General features: G+C 47.3%; 1 protein-coding gene across 1 annotated transcript in view; it reads left to right on the top strand.

Annotated features, from left to right (window-relative positions):
• The window catches only part of DGKQ (diacylglycerol kinase theta), a 103,067-nt gene that overhangs the window by 10,020 nt on the left and 72,162 nt on the right, over positions 1–20,885 (top strand). Inside the window, exon 2 of the mRNA XM_075931293.2 lies at positions 18,821–18,900. Within this exon, the coding sequence (XP_075787408.2) occupies positions 18,821–18,900 (80 nt within the window). The remainder of the gene's footprint in view (positions 1–18,820; positions 18,901–20,885) is intronic.

The following is a 20,885-nucleotide window of genomic DNA, read 5'->3' as shown; positions in this document are numbered from 1 at the left end:
TGCTGATACTGTTTGTTCCATTCTAAATGACACTGTGTGGTATTAGTTAATGTTAAACACATCACTTGCTGTATAAAAATAACTTTGTTTGACATTTAAAGCCACAAAAATGGCCAGAACTTTGACTGAAGGCTACCACAGCTTCATTTAGCTCATGCCTGAAGAGCTTATTTATTGTCGCTTGTGTGAGGTGTTCAGAATTTCCCCAAACAGTGGGTAGCTGTACGGACCCTACAGCGTCAATAAATGCAGATAGAGCAGGAAAGGCTGAAAGCGTGATCAAAATCAAGAGCCAGAGAGAAAGAGAAATGCAGAATAGCTAAGAACGAGTGGATTTGTCATGTGGTTGCCTAAGGCAGGGGACATCAGCTATGAAATAAATTGCTCAGGGCGGTTGTTGAATCTCCATCATTGGAGATAGTGAAGAACAGGTTAGACAGACATCTGTCAGGGATGATCTGGATGGTGGTTGGTCCTGCCTTGAGGGCAGGGGACTGAACTTGATGATCTCTCAAAGTCCCTTCCTGTTCTAGTGTTCTAGGATTCTGTGACATGATAGCCTGGTCTACGCTACCATGGGCCATCAATCTAAGTAATAACTTAGGGTAGGAGCTCTCCTGTCAACTCCACCTACGCGTCGCATTGTGGTAGAGAATCAGAGTCTATCGGAGAGGGCTTGGTGGTCAACTCATTGTGTCTGTACAGTTTAAACCTCTCTCAGCTGACACTTTCGGGTCCTGACCGGTGCCAAACCAGAGACTTTGCCGAACCGTGGGAGATCAATTTGTCTAGCAGCATTACCAAGACTTCCACTGCTTACTAGGCTCTTAGAAGACATTTAGGGGTAAATTAGAGCTAAATAACAGCACAGAACACTGACAGCCAGGACTGGTGGCGGGAAACTTGGCCACACCCATGATAAGTAGATAGCTGGGAAACTAAATTTATGCCGGGCTATGGATGTTGCCGGGCTAGAGAGGTTTTACCTGTACTAGACATGATAAAACAACTATATTGCTGCCTGTCAATCGGGTGGATAGTGTAGACATGCCCTATACTAGGTCCAATTGTAATAGTTCTATTGAACTGAAGTAGTGTTCAAGAGATTCGGAAATAAAACTTCTCCCTGAAGTGAAGTATTCTCACCCCCTTATGTTTGTAAGGAGAGTTTTCCCAAGTGCATAAAACAAATGAAGTAACGTTTGCTCAGATTTCTGTAGCATTCGCTTACATAACTGCAGTTTCTTTTGCTAATGGTGATAAAAGGAAGTTAGCTATAGCCTGAAATTCCCCAGAGTAGCAAACACTATATAACCTCCCCAGTGAAATCCCGTGCCTTCTGCAAAACGAGGCAGGAGCAGAAGGTTAAAAATACCCTTCAGTATGTTTACATATCTGGGTGTCCTTGACGGCTTCGTCCTTTCCCATCCCATTTCTCTCTCTCTCTCCTTCTTACTCTGAAAGAGCTGCTGTATTTGCAAAAGCCCTGAGCTTTGTTGGCTACAGAATTGAATCTTCCTTGCATTCTTTACCTTAAAAAAGGGCTTTCGGGTCTAGAAAGGTCACCCCCTAACGTTTCCCTGGCCTTGAGTCATTTTCACAATTGTAATTTTGCTTCTGACTCTCTCTTCCTCTGGGGCAGTCCCAGAATCTTCTTTCTGAATGGAGTTTTCAGCCAGTACTGGATTTTTGTACAAGCAGAATATTTTAATAACCGAGACTTTGTTGTTATTCATTCTCCCACCCCCAAGAAAAAAGGCCAACAACGGCCCTGCTGTCGTACCTGGCAGCCACCTCATGCATGTGAGCTTGCATTTCTCCTGCTTCTAATGGACCAGGCAGAGGAACGGTAATTTTAGAAATTAGAAATGACCCATAATTGGCTTGAGCTGGCACTCCAATTTGGTCAGGTTAAGTACTGAGCTCTCAGAGCTGGACAAGGTGTTGTACTCATAGCAGAAGCCTATTCCCTTTAAAGACTTAAGCCAGGTCTACACTAAAAGGAAACGTCAAATGAAGATACGCAACTCTTGCTATGTCAATTACATATCTTGTTTCCAGTTTCTCCACAAATGCTCCTGTCGGCTTCCCTTACTTCTTGCACGGGCAAGAGTAGTGGCTGATGATGGGGATGCCCTCTGAATTTGATATAGCAGGTCTTACCTAGACCCTCTAAATTGAACTCCGGAAGATGGATTGTGGCAGCATCCATCTTCTGTTTAGTGAAGACATGGCCTTAGGCTGCATTCCTGCAAAGGCTTCTAACCATCCTTAGCATCATGCACTGTGAACAGTCTCCTTGACTTAAATGGGATGGTCCATACTTACAGTTAAGCATGTGCTTAAGTCTTATTATTTATGCAGCCCTCCCAATATTGAAGTTAAAACCAATTCCCAGCTACTTCAGGTTCTTTCCTTTCCAAATATTACTCTGGCACTCATATAACCGTACATTTAAGAATGCCAGTCCCCAAGAACTAGGGCAGGAACTTCTCCCTTCCTCTTTGTTCCTGGATACATCTCCTCTCATCCCATTCATCATCACGTAATGTCCTTGTGTTAATTACAGTAATCAATTGTGTGGGAAGAATATTTAACATGCTTGGGAATGCCCCTAGAAAAAGTGTGTTTTTTGTCAGACGTCAATTGCAGTGCTTTCTTATGTTCTTAATTCCTTCTCCCTCTCCTATCTCTGGCATTTCTCCAACCTTGCTTTCCTGCATGCACAGGACAGTTCCTTGCTTCCTTTCTCTTCTCCCCTTGAACGTGTCCCTCTCTTGTCTGCTCCTTCTCTGCCCTTCAACATGTGGAGGGGATTGGAGAATAGAACACAATGTGACCAGCCACCTTTTTGTAGGACATCCGTGAACGTTTGCACGCCCTCGATGTCCCATGTAGGGATGTAACGTTTTTTACAAACCAGTAACCATGTAACTGATTGAAATTCATTTGGTTACACGGTTAAATGTGTGGTCTGCCAGTCCCAGGTGCTGCTAGCTCCGCGGACTGTCAGTGTCCACCGGTCCTGTGGGGTTGCCACGGTGGCTGGGAGTTTAACCGGCAAGATTATCCAATAAGCTAATGCTTATTAGTTAGCTGGTTAACTAGCTGAAAACTCTTCCATCCTTAGTTCCGTGGACAGTTCCAATTTCGGAGATGAATAACTAAAAAGCTAAAAGCAAATGTTTCTATGGCAACCTTTCATTTACGCTTTTATGAAACAAAAGAATATGCTGTTTTGTAGTTGGGTGAGGTGACGTCCTAGTTAATGTCTTAGGGGGAAAAATTGACTGAGTAGATATAGGTTGAGTGACAGAAATGATTTAGCATATATTAAAAGTGCTGAAAAATGTATTTCTTGTACAGTCATAAACTTACGGTGTTTGCAGTAGGGATGTTAAAAAGTGGGTAATTGTGTAACTGCTAAAAATATCAGTGGTTACATGATTACATGCACCCACAGCCAGTTCCCTGGGAGGTGGTGCACACTAGGAGCTGGGCTTTAAGCCACGTCCTGGCGTATACCGGCTCCTGCTCCAGTCCTGGGGAGGCAGCCGGTTCCTTAGGAGTGGGGTGGGGCCCTGCGTGTAACTGTTCACGGTAATCAATAAGTCTACAATGGTTATTCTATTGCATCCCTAGGGTGCAGGTAGCTATTGATGTAGTTAAGGCAAATCAGTTTCCATTCTACCCCTTCTTTCAAGTTGCATTGAATTTTTTTGATGCTTAGTGTTCATCCGGTTTTGAGTGAGGGCACAGCGGAGGAAAATACCCCTCTCCAGGATATAGAAATCTTTTTGAAATCTTAGAAAGGTGCAGATTTGCATAGAGTCTTCCCCAAGGAGCGATACGCAGCCTTATTCTTCAAGAAGTTGCTTTTTATTCCCCTATTTGAATATGTAAATGAGATGTGCAGCAGGTCTTTATGCTAAGCATAAGTATGTGCCTAACTATACACTGCCAGCATGCACATAACTGTAAGTTTCAGAATGGCTCTCAACGTGACACACTCTCTGTACTTCATAGATCTTGTTTTGTGAACCTCTGTGAGGCTTAAATATTTCCATTTTGAAAGTAGGGGGACAGTGGTACAGGCTTGGTCAGAATCACGGAGCTGTGAACAAAGCCTTGATGTCTGCTAGACCCATGGTGGTTGACCACATAAAGACACCGAGTGCAGGCATGTGCACTGTATGAAAACCCTGCTTTGTTCTGGGAGATTTGTTAAGGGCCACAGGAAATCTTATCTCACACTTGTGTAGCACAATGTGTCCTAATACTAGATCTCCTTGCTTTAGGATTTTTGTTCATTTTCCTTTTTAAAAAAAAAAAAAAAGTTCAGGCTAAAAAATTTAAAGATGCCGAGTGAAGCACTTGAAAGTCTGTCTGTCTCAAAACAGCCTTAACTCTGCCCCTCTGGGTGGTCTTTCTATGATCACATCCCATTTCTTTCCTCAAACGGCATAGTAGACTCAATTAGTGTGCAGTGAGTGAGGGAAGGGACCAGACCCTGAACGTTGGGATGACACTTGTCAAATTCATTCATTTTGAATGCTGATGCCGATAGTTTTTTGTTTTGGCCAAAATAATGGTGACTCAGCTGAGGAGCAAGAGAAGGCCATTGGCACAGTGAAATCGTTTTCATAGGGAATTGAATAGTTTCCAGTAGAATGCAGAAGGTGTTGTGCTAAGCCACGGAACTCTGTCATTGGAATACCACTCATTTTCCATCATTAGTATCTGAGATCTGTAAATACAGTGCTGCAAATGGCTGTTCTGTGTAGGGATGTAAATATCCATTAAAAAAGTTGTGACACAATTAAAATGATGGTGGTTAACCATTGGTGGTCTGGCACAGAGCACCCAGGCTGGCGTCCCACTGGGGCTGCCTCTGTGGGGCAGGAGTCTTGCCTGCCAGGCATGGGGCAGAGGGCTGGTAGCTGATAGCCAGTTGGTCTGCAGGATTTTTGGGTGTTTTTCCTCCTCTTTGTCTGCTAAAGTTGTTTCTCTGCTCTTCCGGAAAGAGTTGCAGCCAGCTCTCCTCTCCTCAACTGCAACCCATCCTCCTTTGAGTTATTTTTGGAGATCCTGGCCAGCACAGAGGCCAACAAAGGAAGTTTCTGCCTAGTAAAAGTTGTGGAAAAGGACCAAAAATTGGGTCTCGTGGATGTCTGCTCTGCAATTTTTAGAAGCAGGCTTCCTCGGCTGGACTTAGTCCCGATTGCCTCCTGCTGAAATGCTGAGCAGGGCTGGGAGACCATGTTCCATTTCATCCTGTTGGGAACCCCGAGACACCGCCCAAGTTCCTCCAGACACCCCAGAAGTGGACCACCAGGAACATCGAGATGTTAAAGCAGGATTACTTCAGATTCTGATCAAGTCCAGTGTCCTAGAAGCTTCTTGACATGGGAGGCCTGAAGCAGAGGAGGAGAATTAAATGGAGATGCTGATCATGTAGGAAAGTCAAACGTTCTTCCCATGGGGAGGCCTTTCAGTCAGTGAAACCACCATGGAGAGGGACTGCTATGGCCGGACCTCCACACCCGCTCCCCCTTTAATCATTTAACCAGTTAACCCATGAAACGGGCTTTTACAACCGTATAAGGTAGCAGGATAGGAGAATGCCAACGAGAAAAGGGGTTTGTAAAACATGCAAATTTTATGAATATGCTTCCTGGGTAAACCCAAAACCATTTCCTCAACCTTCTGTAGTGGAGAAGGAACATTTTTTTCTGCCTCCCAAACTTGCTCCAGGTCTCCCTGAATACTTTGAATGGCATCTATTCTTAAGCTGTCTACTCAGGTGTTTGGCTGCCATGGTAGAGATGTGCGTCCCTGCTACCCAGCTGCTGCTCTGCTTTCTGGCAGCTGGAAGGGGAATGTTTCCTTCCCTCAGCCTGTCTCTCTCCTTGACGGCCTTTGGTCCTGCTCCAAACTGTCCCCAGCAGCCGCAAAATGTGACTGACCCAAGTACGCTCAGATTCTGTGCTGGCCTCGGGGTTCGGAACAGCCGAAGCTCTGAGGAGAATCGGCGGTACCGGAATCATGTGTGGCCTTAGGAAGCCAACCCTGCCTGAGGTTCCGTTCGGTGCCTGCAATGAAGTGCCTCCCAGTGGAAGAGCTAGTGGCTTAGATTGAGTTTTGTTTTGAATGAAGGCCTCATTTCTGCAAACGTTGCTGGTGCTCCCCTGAAGACACCCCCCTCAGAAGGGGGCGGCTGATCTTGCAGCAACATTTGTATAGGGACCGTTGGCAAGACTGGTGGCAAAAGCCTGAAATCAGATGGGGAGGTATTTGACAGCACTGAAGGTCTGTGTGACTCCTCAGGGTGTTCAAATCCCAAGTGACCAACGTCAAGGGGCAGGAAGGGATGCTTGGGAAAACGCAGCTTAGATAGAGAAACCTTGATGCTAGTCATCCCATTGCTAGGTCAAAGGGAGTCCTGAAATTAGGTGTGTGCTTTATCCGGTGTATTTGCTTTTTCCTTCCTTGTGGAAAATTAGAACTTCTGTACACTGGGGACCAATGAATTTGATCTGAAGGTCTCTCCTCTTCAACGTCTAAAGATGTATTCGCCCATCAAACTTCTGCTTTTGAGCTAGAAAATAAGTACGCTGACAGGTCCCGCCCTCCTTGGAACACTTACTTGCAGTACTCTGATCATAAGGTCACGGCGTGGAAATAGCCCAATGTAACTGTGCGCTGGCAAGTTTTACAATATAAAGAGATCAGAGCTACATGACAAATGTAGATGTTAATCCCTGTGCACCCAGTGGAAAGAAAACATTGCTTTGTGAAGTTATCCACAGATATCCCTTCATCCATTAGCCTGAAGCTCCAGCCCATATAAGGCCATCTGTTGGCAGTTTATTAATATATTAAAAAAGCTGAATAGCTCATGTTTTAAGAAAATCTCTCTGTTTTGTCAGTTTTAGTTTATCTGGTTCCCAGTTTCTCATCAAAGTACAGGTTGAACCTCTCTAGTCCAGAACTCTCTGGTCTGGAAACATCCATGGTCTGGAATGATTTGAGTTAGCTGGATGTCCACTTTTCATGGGTGTGGTCAAGTTTCCTGCAGTCCCATAAAGTTTGTTTACGGCCACCAGTCCTGGCTCTCTGTGTTCTGTGCTGTTATTTAGCTCTAATTGACCCCTAAATGTCTTCTAAGAGCCCAGGAAGCAGTGGAAGTGTTGGTAACGCTGCTAGACAATATGGCTCTCCCGTGGTCTGGAAGATTCTCTGGTTTGGAACTGGCCAGGTCCTGAAGATGCCAGACTAGAGAGGTTCAACTTGTAGTTCGGTTCCAGTTATCAATGAATTCCTCAGAGCTCCAAAGCCAGTTTCCCACAGGAAGAGAAAATCCTAGAGTAGAAAGAAATCAACAAGTCAAGAAATAAAGTTGTAAAACTCACTGAGCTGTAAAGTGAGTCTATGACGCACTCTGTGTTTTCTACTAGAGTCATTTGCTCACAGCAGCCAAACATTGGAACAGCAGGTGCCTGCTAGGATGGGACTGGGGAGGAGACTGCCCAAGGCAATACTGTTAGCACAAAGGTGGAACTCGTCCTTTTGATTGGACTCAGTGCTGCTGTGGCTCGCGTTTCGGGGCTCGTGCATTTTTGTTACACTTTCCGCTGATTAAAGAACGAGATTATCTGTTGTCGATTGTATGGGAGTGTCACCTTGCGCAAGAACATGGGAGTTTGTTTGCATGGGAAATTTGCTAGCTTTTTGTGTGTGCAGAATCCATTTACAGATGTTTCTTTGTAGATCCCCTTTGTCTTCCTTTACTAAGCATTCTGCAGCAGCTCAATATTGGACGATGTTCCCCATAAATGTTGGATGATCCCTTCTCCTCCCCCCCCATGCCAGTTGTTAGAATTTCTCTTTGTTTCATAGAACCATACGGTTAGAAGGCACCAGAAGGGTCACTGAGGGCAATGGCTGTTGGCTTTTCCAGGCGACTGCACCCCTTCCAGGAGTCTGATTTGTCCTAGGTACCCCAAAACTTCATCTCACTTGCAAACTCCTTGCCCACAAAGTCAGACCCACAAACACCTAAGTGTCACAGCACTGTGTTACTGATAAATTTGCTCATTTTTACCATGGCCTTATCAAATCCAATCCGTTGGAATACAAGTTGAACCTCCCTGGTCCGGCACGTGACTGGTTCCAAATCAGGGAATTTGCTGGATCGGGGAGGTCAGTGCTGGCGCCTCTACTCCCAGCCACTGGGGCACAGACCCCTCTGCTCCCTAACGGCGTTGGAGATCTGCTGTCGGTCCTCAGAGCGTTAGGGCTCTGCTCTCTTGGGGCTCCCCTCCGCCAGCCAGCAGGGGTGCTGGGGGCCCTGCCGCTGGCCCCAGGGTACCAGGGCTTCACTGCCAGTCACAGGCTCACCGATGATGCCAGACTAGGGGTGTTGCCAGATTAGGGAGGTTTAACTCCTATTTCAGGGATATTTGAGCCTGTTTTTTGTTTGTGAGCCACGTCCTTCTGGGGGATGGTGAAACAGCAGCAGTGAGGTTTTCTCCACGTTGAGTCTGCTACTCTCTCGAAGGCATTCGGAGCAGAAAACGAGGCGTCGGGAAGATGCGTTGGCCCAAAAGGGAAGATCCAGCAGGTGGTTCCCAAGGCCTGGGTGCTCTGTGTACTAAACACCAGAACTGGGTTGGTGTGGTGGAGATGCAAATCTTCATTTGCAGACAACCATCTGAGGACAGCCCAAGAAGACTTTCTTGCTGCTGGACAGAGAGGTTATTGCCACTAACCTCAGACAGAGTAAATGGGTTCCTTACCCAGTCAAGTTCTGTTGAATATTGGGGAACTATGACTTGATCTTAGCTGTCAAGTAAATAATTGTCTGTTGTTTCTTTCACTTTGCTCTGCTCCATTTCCTCTGCGCGGACATCAGTGGCACATGCATGAAGCAGAGGAAAACAGAGTCTGTCTCTCCCCATTCGGACGTCCAGAATACCATTTTTTTTGATCAAAGCATTCACTTGGTCATGGAGATTGTGTGAGCGTCATGGCCTTGCATGGGCAAATTTAGGCCGGTCTGCTTGCTAAATATATTTGCAAGGTAGCCAAGTTGAGCTCACCACACTGTATTGTCAGACAGCGGCAAGAGGGGATGAAAAGGTGAGGGAGAAATGCGTGAACCTCTGTGTCTTTGTCTAGTACTTTTGTTCTTGAAATCCAGCCAATGTCTGACCCCATCTCTTTGCAGAGGGTGCGAACAGGTGAGCATTAAACTTCCTGGACTTGAGAAAGTTGGCAGTTTGGACGAATTCATTTAATACTGAAAAGTACCGTAGGACACTTTTTTTTTTTTTTTTTTTAAAGCAAATGCCTTTCTGTGGATGAGAGCTAGCTATGTGTTAAGCCCTATCACTGCAGAGGAATTCTAAATTCTGGGTTTGCATCATCCCTCTCCAGCTCATCTGAGGAAGTGAGGTTTGTTCACGAAAGCTCATGATCCTATATATTTAGTCTCTAAGGTGACCCTGGGCCGCTCGTTTTTAAAGTTGCAGTCTAACACGGCTCCCCCTCTGACACTCAAATCCTGTTGGAGGGGAGGGGTGGGAAGTCAGTTTAAAAATGTCCTCTAGCCTCATCCTTTTCCTGAAGTCTGTGACGCAGAATTGTTGGACCAGGATATTTTCTCAGAGAATCAGCCTTTTTTTGGATCAAGCAACTTATTTTCTGCCACGCCACAGTGGTAGGCAGCGTTAGCTCTGCCGCTGTGCTCGGCTTCTTTGATTTCCCTCCAAGCAGGGAGACCGCATATGAAGCTTCGAGGGCGTTGGTAGAAACAGCTGAAGCGTCTTTCGTTGTAAGCTGGCGAATCTGAAACTCAAGAGGGTTTTCTTTGAAACAGCACTGCTGGCTTCCCCGCATGCACGGGGGCGGTTCGTCTCCACATGTTGTTGCAAATGTGCCGGCTTCAGACTGTTGTTTGGTAAAGCCGGGGTCTCGCCACCTCTGGCCCAATCAGCACAGAGCTATGGATCATGTGACTGCCTCAGGGCCCTGCAGGGCATCTATATATTGTGTGGGTCCGTGGCTTAGCTCGGACAGGAAAACTCAGCGTTGAGGTGGGTGGGAAATGTGAGGAGGCCGTAGGGGCTACGTTCCCCCCCCACACACACTCTTTCACCCAGCTCTTATTACTTAGCAGGCACAAGCTGCCAGGCACGCCCGGGGGGCAGAGGGAGGCCCACAAGGGTATAAGCTCTGCCCCTCCTCCTGACCCCAACTCGGTGGCCATCTGCATCCTTCTCCTGACAGCCCCTCATGTAGCTGCCTCCGTCTCTGACCCCAGAACTCGACCTGCCCTCCACAAAGGCAACCCCCCCACCTGGGATGACTCACGTCTTCCCAGCCTGTGGATTCGGGGTGCTCCAGCCCTAGTTTGGGTGGGCCCAGATGCTAAGTGGGCAGGCTACAAGCCACCCGTGGCTTATGCCCCGGGTGTGGTTGGGCCACTTAACACAGAGCGAGCTGCATCCGTGGCCAGCGATGGGAAACCGGGTGAGAACCACTGTGCTAGTGTTGCTCTGCAAAGGAAGCCCAAAGGGGTGGCGATGGGCAGATGTGACTCCAAAAGCAATAGAGTCCAGCCTGACTGTGTTTTTTTCCATCTCAGAGGAGTCGCCGTGTTAGTCTGTAACTTTAAAAACAACGAGCAGTCCTGCAGCGCCTTCGAGACTGACAAAACTCTGTGTAATATTGTGAGCTTTTGTGGGCAAAACCCACTTCCTCAGATGAGCTGGAAGTTGGACTGGAAATAACAGGGACCCAGAATTTAAGCAGAAAAAGAAGCCGGGGGGAGGGGGAGAAGTTATCTCTGGATAGTAGTGCTGGTGCTAATTGAGGGGCTGGAAGAGTCCCATACTTAGCTTTTGATGTAAATGAGCTGTTAAAATGCACAGAAGGCTGGCTTTAAGGGCTGGCATTAGACTCACAGGGACCTAGTGCAGAAAGCTAGATTCCTGATGAGTTGATATACCCCCTGGAACAGTGTTTCTCAACCTTTTTTTAAAATAAAGTATCCCTTTAAAAAAAATGTAAGTGCCCCCTTAAAAAAAAAAAGTCTCCCAGTATCTACAGTTTTCAGATACACAATTTGTTTTCTACCATTGCAGCACATTTGTTTAAACAACTTAATTGTAGCCGGGCGGGTGATGAAAATTTTGGGTGTAAAAAGGACAAAAATAATAAAGCGCTGTAAAACTTGCAACAAAAATTCAGCTTTCTTCAAATTTCAGTTGTGTTGACGTTCCCCTCCCCCAGCTTCTCTCGAGCACCCCTACTCATACCACTGGTTGAGAAACACTGCCCTAGAAGATCTCCGTGCACACCCCGGGATACGCATATCCCCGCTGAGAATCACCAACTTAGACTAATTAGTATTTGTCTATCAGAAAGCTCTGTGTGCTGCATTCTCATATTCTCAGAGTGGTGCATCTGTGTAAAATCTTAACACACTAACATTAAAGCCACCAAGCCAGGGACTTAAATCTGTTTATGCTTTAGGCTCGTTTCTGGTTGAGAGTCAGCAATGGGTTTGAACCCTGCTTTTATGGGGGGATTGCGTGTATTTATAAGGCATCCCTTCTTTTCCACTGGCGGGGCCCCCGTCCTTTCCCTCCACCATCCCTGACTCTTCAGAGGTGTTCCATGCGGGAGTCTCCTTGGATTAGATCCGTGCTCCACTTTGTTTACCCCAGCGGGTTTGTTACAGAACGCTGTTTGCTGAGGTTGCAGCATTCCCGAAGCGTGGCTGTCTGGAGCAGGAGCTATCGTATCATTTCAAAGAAATATTGACAGTTGCTTCTTAAAACTAAATGCCAGTTGTTCTCCTAAAGGCGTCCGGGTGAGAAACAGCTGCAGTACTGTGGTGGAAATGGATTTCACTCGCCAGGTGCCTGACCATGCCGGGTGCGTGTTTGGGCTGGTGATACACCGACCACAAGAGCTGCTATAATTGGACCTTAGCAGGAGCAATATTTCTGTCTTTGGAAGTGCTGTTAGAATTTCCTCTCCTCTTTTATCCAGGCTGCTTGGCAGGAAGAGCTGGAAATGTTCTCTGGCCCAAATATTTTTTCACGTTGATAAATTCGTCTAGAGAAGAGATCCGTCGACGTGGTGCTACTCATGCTTTGCGCACTGGCTCCCAATGGAAATGCTGTGCTGGCGTCACGTTGGGGGTCGATCGTTAGTGCTTGGCTGAGTAGGGCTGCTAGGGCTCTGGTCAGCAAGGTCCAGGTGCTGCTCCTGTACGAATCACGGGGATGACTGGGGCCTTAGCCTGCTTATGTCCCAACCGGCCTTTGTATTCTCTATCCCCTTTCTTAGCTGCAAATGGCTCCACGCTGCTCAGGGCAAACGAGTCAGGCCTTCGCTGCTTGAAAAGGGCCTTTGAGGTTTAAATTCTGTTCTCGGAACATGCTGCACTGAAGGACTTTGCTAATCCCTCGGTGTTCCGAGCCACATAAACATTCCTGCTTTGGGGCACGTTGGCTGTCGGAGCTGCAGAGAGATTTCATATTGCGTGCGAGGCACCGAGAGACCCGTGAAATCCTTGCCTCTCAGATCTTACCTTGACATTGACCTGACACCTTAAGGAACATTCGTTAGTATATTGGTCGGAATAAAACTCGCCTGCAATTGCCAGAAGGAAGGAACAGAGTACGTTCTGTGAGGCATTGTACTTCAGAGCTTTGTTCAGTTACAGAAGAACCTTATTAATTTGCACCAATGACGAGGGAAGCTGTTAGTGGCTGAAGTTTGCAAATTAATAGCAAACGGCAGGATGATGCATCGCAGAATTCCCTCTATTAATCTGTCATGCTGGAGTTTTTGAAAGGTGGTTAGAAGAGAACTGATCCCCGCCCGCTTTCCCCACCCCCCAATCAAATGTATGCAGATGAGCAAAGTGCAAATTAATGAGGGATCTGCTACTCGGTAAAATACAGAATCCGGTATCCTTTCCTGCTGGAGATTGAGGTTCTTTGGGGTTGTGTCTGTGACAAGCTATTTCTAATGAGTTCACATAGCCCAGCGAGGAGTGTGTTACAGACCCTTAGAGCAGCGCTTTCTAGGCAATGGGGCGTGCCCCAGTGCTGGGGGGGAGATGTCAGGCACTGGGGCTCGGTGCTGCAGGGGGATCAGGTGAGCTCTGGGGGGGGCTAAGGCAGCTCCCTGCCTGTCCCGGTGCCACAGACTGCGCTGTGCCCCAGAAGCAGACGGAAGCAGGCCCGGGCTCCTAGGTGAGTGGGGAGAGTGATCCGGGCTCCATGGACTGCCCCTGCCCTGAGCACTCGCTCCGCACTCCCATTGGCCGCGAACCTGCTGCCGGCTGCTTCTGGGGTGCAGCCTGGTCTGTGGTGCCAGGAGAGGCAGGGAGCTGCCTTAGCCCTCCCTTCCCCTGCTGCACGGCTGACCGGGAGCCGCTCGAGGCAAGCCCCTCCTGCCCCAGCCCTGTCCCCCCCAAAGCCGGAGCCCCCTCCGACACCCAAAACTCATCCTCAGCCCCACCCCGGAGACCACACTCCTGTCACATTATGTTGGGTTGCGGCATCAACAATTGTCTTGAACTGAGAGGAAAAAGTTGGAAATCCGCTGCCCTCAGGGTTCACATTGTAACCCCCCCCCATGTTGGAGTCTTGGCTCCTTAGTGCAAGCTCCAGCTCCTATCTCTGGAGGGTTACAAGTCCCCGAAGGGTTGTTGAGTTAGTCTGTACCTGCAAAACCAACCAGGAGTCCTGCGGCACCTTAGAGACGCCACATCTGAAGCCCTAATACGTCTGTCTTCGTCTTTAAGGTGCCACGGGGATCCTGGTGGCTTGTGGAGGGACACAATTCAGTCCCTGGTGTGTCTTCCACGATGGCGAATATAAGAACGGCCCTGTGGGGTCAGACCAGTGGTCCATCTAGCCCTGTGTCCCGTCTCCCAGAGTCTCCAGAGCATGCAGAACCGTGGCGACCATGTCTGTGGTAGGCCGGGATTTAAGAAAGCGCTGGAGAGTCTGCTCACACCTGCCTCCTTTCCCCTGATCGGGGACAGGACATCTGCTCCAAAACCCAGTGTGAAGTCATGGGAGTTCTTCCGTTGACTCCAGTGGGTATTAGACCAAGCCCATGACCACTCCCAGTGGCAAAATAAACCGTGCAGGGGTTGGGCCTTAGTGCATTGGCTGCAGTCATAAACGTGAAGTATGTGTGAATTAGAAAGTGAACCCACCGATCTCTTCGCTTTTCGGTTGCCTTTCTTGGGCCAGCTCCTGCGGGATGACAGAATCACCATCCCTAGAGGTGTTTAAGTCCTGGCTTCACAAAGCCCTGGCTGGGGTGATTGAGTTGGGATTGGTCCTGCTTTGGGCAGGGGGCTGGACTCAATGACTCCTGAGGTCTCTTCCAGCCCTAGGATTCCTCAAGTGCATTTATTGTGGGTGTGTGTAAATGCAAGAAGTGCTCAGGCGGAAGAAAAAGAAATGGAATTGTCAGGTACAGGCCCAAGGCATTTCTGCACGCTCCTGCAGAAATCCCAAATTGTTACTAGTAGCTATTATTGGGGTAGCTCTAACCCTGCCCTCTGTTTGCATGTGAGTCAGCCGTCCTGCCTGCATCACACAGGACGGGTCTCCGTGATCTGCCTTGCCGGGTTTCCTTTCTGGAACCAGCCTTGAACTGTGCCGTCAGGGCTGGGAGGAAATGCGATAGGATGTGAGCAAGTGTGGCACAATCGAGCTTATAAATAGTTCTAGTTTTACTAGAAGGCTTATCACAGCGCGTGAATAAGACACAGCAGTTCCCAATGCGTACCTCCCGCCTTCCTGACTCAAGGGCAAACAGAGGCACTCTGAAGAGTCACTCATACCATAATTGCCTAGCCATGCCCCCAGTTTCTCCTAGGTGTCTAGCTTTTGAAAAATGTCTATTTGCTAAATTAAGGTAGGAAAACACAAATATTTCATAGTCTTTTTTCCCTTAGGAATATGAAATAATTTACTATATATTTTAGCAAGTTTGTCTGTCTGTTTGACCAAGTCTTCTTTAATGGTAAGAGCTAGGACCACCAAATTCCTCTTACCATAATGTAAAGCACAATCGGGGTTTGGTTGTGCCAGGACAATGGGATGTGCCTGGAACAAGATTGCTTCTTAGAAAACCAAACAGAAAGAGAATCACCAAAGGAAGTACAGCCCTCAACATTGACATAACTGAGCGGATGTTGAAAGAGACCGAACTAAGGTGAGCCAGAAAAATAGGATGACCCTGGAATAGGACGGCTTCTCAATAAACCTTACAGAAAAGAGATCAAACGGAAAAACCAGAACCCTAATTGCGTGCCACGGGGATTGTGGGGCAGGACGGAGCTGGGATTAAAAAAAAAATTGTCTTGTGCAAGGCTCTACCCCCCCGGGATGCAATTGTGTAATTAGGATGTGTATGCTGGGGTGGAATTAAGGCTGCATGGACGGGGAAATCTAGCATGTCCTCATTCTGCCAAGGCAGGCATGTCAACTTAACAGAAGTAACTGCATTAGGTGCCAAAGCTGCCCTCCCGGGGAGGAAAGAGAAAGCGCTGTGGCCGTCATGGGTCAGGTCCAACCTTATTCTGGCAGCTCTTGGGAGTTCTAGAGCAGCTTGCGGTGCTGTGGCCCCGGTGGAAGGCTGGACCCCACCTTTTAGGATATCCCATAGGCGACTGTTTTTTGGCAGGCCACCAACGTTTTCTGAGGAAAGGAGAGGAAAGGGAAGTGGGGGAGTTAGCAGTGGATGCCTTGCCTAACCCAGAGTGGAGTTTCCTGAGACAAAGAAAGGGCAGGTTGCTGTCAGAGAGCTTTGTTCCCTGCTGAATTCCAAGTCTGGCTACAAACAATGGACCTGGGAGAACTTCACACAAAAAAAGTCGAACTAACTTTTTGTTATGGAACATGCTGCTCAGCCTAAGCGAAGAGTTACTGCCAGGTCCCTGGTGATAGCTCTTGCTGGCTTCCGGGTTTTTATGCTTTTATTGGGAACCAAATCAATTGCCTTTACAAAATTTTACACGTATTAGCATTTGTTCTGAAATGGGCCATTTTTGTCTGTACTCATTTGAGCTAGCTCAGTAAAGTGCAAGTGCTTATGTCTCACTCCCTTAATACCATGATGAAAAAATGATGCGATGGAACATTGTTCTTGCCTGAGGCCGTGTCTTCACTCTGGGGGAGATCAATCTTTCGGAATTTGTTTTATCAGGTCTAGTAAAGACCTGCTAAATCAAACTCTGAAGGCACCAGAACTCTTGCTCTGAGAAGACTAAGGGAAGCCGTTGGGAGCATTTGCTGCTGTTGCCCTTCCACTGTGGGGATGGCAGGGAAACTCAGATCAAGGTACATTGACTCCAGCTACATAATTAATGTAGCTGGAGCTGCATATCTTAATTTGACCTTTCCTTTTAAACCTGGCCTAAAATTTCTATTGTTGGCGTTACTCCTTAACGCCACCTCTGGACATTCCCCCGGGCTCCGTGATACTCCTAGACCACCCCTTGTATGCAACTGGATACTTATTTAATGGAATCATTTTCTCCTATAAAGTTTTTTTGTAAGCTGTTTCTCCACCTTTTGTTGCCTATTAGCTGAGAAGAAATCTGTCTTGGTGTAGATTGTCTGTTTGCATGAATTGAGAATGACAAGGATTTTGTACACATACTAAAAGGTCTCAAAGCGTATCTTACCAGAACTAGGGCATCTTCTCTGGTTTCCCTCAGTAAAGATTTTTTCTTAGAAATCTGTAGAGGAACTATGTGGAACCCTGTAAAGCATTTGGTGTGTTGATGGAAAATGGTTCATCTGATCTCGGATGTCGCTTTTGCTGTTTGTCTTCTGTGAATTCCTACTTCTTCTCTGTACAGAACTGTCTTGCAGTTCAATAAAAATCATAGAATGCTAGAACTGGAAGGGACCTCGAGAGGTCATCAACTCCAGTCCCCTGCCCTCACGGCAGGACCAAGCACCATCTAGACCATCCCAGACAGGTGTCTGTCTAACCTGCTCTTAAATATCTCCAGTGATGGGGATTCCACAACCTTCCTAGGGAGTTTTTGGGTGATGCAGTGTTCTTCCTTGCTCAGGCAAGCTGATCAAATGAATGAGAAGACAGATGAACGTCTTGCCAGTCTTATAGATTTGATGCCAAATAGCAATAAGCAAATTGTATTTTAATTGGTTTTTATCAGTTGTGAAATCTGACGCCACCCTAGGCACCATGTGGTGGGAAACACATGTTGTGTGTCGGGGAAGGTATCGGGGAAGGCATTCTGCAGAGAGTTATGGAGGTTGCAAGTCACCTGTTTTTGTGGTTAATGTCTCTCAAAGTTGCCAATGCTTCGAAATGTCTGCAAACTCGCTGTGGTTTGTCAAGTTCTGGGAATTTACAGTAGTATGTTGATCATCCTGGTCCAACTGGCACTGTGTGATCTTGACTACACTGAGCTGCATATAACATTAACCAGCTGGCCCAATAATGCCTAAATAATCCCAGCTAGTGACGCTACACGGATAATGAGTGGCAGGGAGTACATTTCTTGTTCAGCTGTATCCCTCGTAATATCCCCTGGTTACGTTTAATATTCAGCAATACGCCTCTATATAAATAGCCTCACGCTGTTGGACAGTGTCTCTTTTCCCCCCCAAGCAATTGCTCCATGAGCTTTCCTTAAAACTGTGTATTTCTGAGACTTTGTGTTCAAAATACTGGCTCTTGGTTTGATCCCATACCAATGCTCACCGATCACAAAACTCCTTCCAGAGGTTCCTGGACCAGGAGTTGAGATGCAAGGTGTGCTAGAACCCATGTCAATGAAGCATCTGGGGTGCTATGATGTTTTTATTTTTGAGATGCAAAGCAAGATGCAGGGGAGGGGAAATCCCCAGCTCTTTGCTGGTATTAATAATATCTTTATTAATTGTAGTAAAATGTACAGGGAAGTGTTGCTAATTACTAATGCAATAAAAAGTGCTGTTCTTTTTCAAGGCTCTGTGCAGCCTGTGCTTTGTCTTCGCTTTCTTCACTGCTCCAGTGGATTCCGCACTTTATCCACCACAAACCCCCTCTCCGTGTCAGGAATTGTTGGGGGAAGAATTCCTCTGTACACAGCTCCACCCAGCAGCGCTGACAGCCTTGCCGGACCCCCTGCTCCATGTTGCTGGAAAGGGCGGGGCTTCAGGTGGAAGGGGCGGGGCTGGGGCCAGGCCGCCCGGAAAGTACCATGCGGAACTCCAGCATCGATTTAAAGGGGCTGGGATTCTGGCCACCCCACTGCCCTTTGGTATCGCCGGGTCCCAGTCAGCAGGCCTGGACCCACCCACCTGAGCCGTGTCCTGGGTAAAAACCTCCCCCCAGAGTTTGAAGTAAAAACAGGGCAGAGGGCTCGCGACTCCTGGGCCTCGCCTGCTGTTCCCATGTTGCCTGGAAGCTGCCCGGGGTTGCTGCGGCTATTTAAAGGGCTTCCGGCTCCAGCCCTTGCCGGGGTAGCACCGTGACCAAGATCCATTTCAATAGGATCCTGCTGCCTGAGCCACCGCCTGGAAATTCAGTGGCACGAGCAGCCGGATATAAATAGAAAGCAGCCGGATGCAGTTCACGGGCTAGATCGGTGTTAGGAGGGTCACATCCGGCCCCTGGGCTGTATCTTGCCCATCCCTGCTTGGCTGTTAACCCACAAACTCACAGTGGCACGTGATTGTGTTTGATCTGCTCTGCGGGGGAGGGGGAGAAAGAACAGTCTCATAGTTTTGAAACGTGCAATGTTTTATTTTCACAGTTTGCAACTTTATGTCCCACGAAAAGTGCCTGAAGCATGTGAGGATACCATGCTCATGTATTGCTCCAAGTCTCGTAAGGGTGAGTCGGCATTCTTGAAATATTACTAAGGTGGTGTCAGTGCCTGGAAGAACTGCTCTACTTGAATGTGGCAACTGATCCAAGTGAGGGGCATCGCTAGAGTGCACCCTTACACTGGGGTTTTGAGCCAGGGTTTTGGACGTGACCACATTTTTCACAGCAATTACACTTCTGTGACAGGGTGGTTAGCCTGGATGGTGGAATGAAGAAGTTGTTTCTGACTCTCATGAGTTGGTGCATCTTAAAATTTTTGCCCACATGTGCCCTGTTTTGGTTCTTAATTGTAGGGGCAGGTACAGACAGGAATTATCTTACTGCCTCTGTATAAATCCACGGTATGTCCACATCTTGAATACTGTGTGCAGAGATGGGTGCCATCTCAAAAGAGATATATTGGAAAAGGTTCAATACAGGGGGGGACAAAAAGAGGGTGGAACAGCTTCCACATGAAGAAGACTGGGACTTTTCAGCTTGGAAAAGAGATGGCGGGGGTGGGGAGAGGGAGGGTGGGCAGGCGGGCGGGGGATGATGGTGAAGATCTATGGAAACGTGACTGGTGTGGAGAAACTAGATAAGAGAGTGTTATTTACTCCTTCTCAAAAGATAAGACATAGGGGTCACCAAAGGAAATGAATAGGCAGAAGGTTTAAAACCAACACAACAAAGTATTTCTCCACACAGTGCACAGTCAGCCTGTGGAACTCCTTGCCAGAGAATGTTGTGAAGGCCAAGATTATACCAGGGTTCAAAAAAGCTTTAGCTCATCCTACACCTGTGGTCGTGCAGTGTGCCTTGTACCAGTTGGCTGCTCTCAGACATTGTCCACATGTCAGTGTTGCTGTGCAGAGTTGTAAAGAGTTGGAGGGTCTTCATGTTGGAAGATAGTCCAGAAGTAAACAGAACTGTTTCTTCAGCTGAAGCACAGCCGATTTGTGGAACTCCTTGCCAAGGGATGTTGTGAAGGCCAAGACTATAACATGGTTCAACAAAGAGCTAGATAAATTCACGGAGGACAGGTCCATTTATGGTTATTAGTGGAGATGGTGTCCCTGATCTTGGATTGTCAGAAGCCGGGAATGGGTGACAGCGGATGGATCACTTGATGATTTCCTGTTCTGTTCATTCATTCCTGGGTGCCACTGTCGGCAGACAGGATACTAGGCTGAATGGACCTTTGGTCGGACCCAGTCTGGACGTTCTTAAGCTCTTGGTTTTTTCATGTGGTTGCCTGAGTTCTGTTAACCCCAGCCCGCTGTGTAAGTGAAGACCGCCATGCGGGAGATGTTGTTTTGTGTGCTGCCTACACAAAGCAAATATTTAACTTGGTTCTTAATTAAAAAGCAAAATGACTAATGATAAATTATAATTTATGTGGAAAATTTATTTTTCCGTCCGTTACTGTCCCTTCAGTTTATTTACATTTGGTTCGCTGGGGAAAGCTGTGATACCCAAGGCGATGTTAGGAGAGTATTTTTCATGTCGTTTTTTCCTTATGTATTAATATGAAGCTTAGGCCATGCACTACATTTTTAATCTCTTGGATTTTCTCGGGAATAGATGACAGCCTTTAAAGTCCACCAGTGACCGTGTTTCATCCAATGCTAAATCCAACTGTCAGAGCCATTCTCCAACAATAATCTCATGGCAAAGGTCATAGCCAAGCAGCGTGTGCTTTCTAGTATAAAGTAAGGGCTCTTACACTCTGCAGCATGTCATGATGACAAGCCGTCTCAGCTAAGTCCCTAACTAGGAGAGTCACAAGGTTGCCTTATGAAGGTTATTTGAGTCCAGTGGACTCAGTGTATCAGACTGGAATCAGGCCAGGGTGTTTCAAAACCCATGGAGAGCTCAGCTTTCTAGGGTTTGAGGGGGTGTTTATTTTATTAAGAATCAGAGAACTCTAGAACTGGAAGAGACCTCAAGAGGTCATCAAGTTCAGTTTCCTGCCGTCACAGCAGGACCAAGCACTGTCTAGACCATTCCTA

Source organism: Pelodiscus sinensis, chromosome 6, assembly GCF_052426305.1.
Source record: "Pelodiscus sinensis isolate ZL-2025 chromosome 6, ASM5242630v1, whole genome shotgun sequence".
Taxonomy (NCBI): domain Eukaryota; kingdom Metazoa; phylum Chordata; order Testudines; family Trionychidae; genus Pelodiscus; species Pelodiscus sinensis.
The sequence above is the reverse complement of the archived record's forward strand: the minus strand, read 5'-3'. Positions and strand labels throughout refer to the sequence as shown.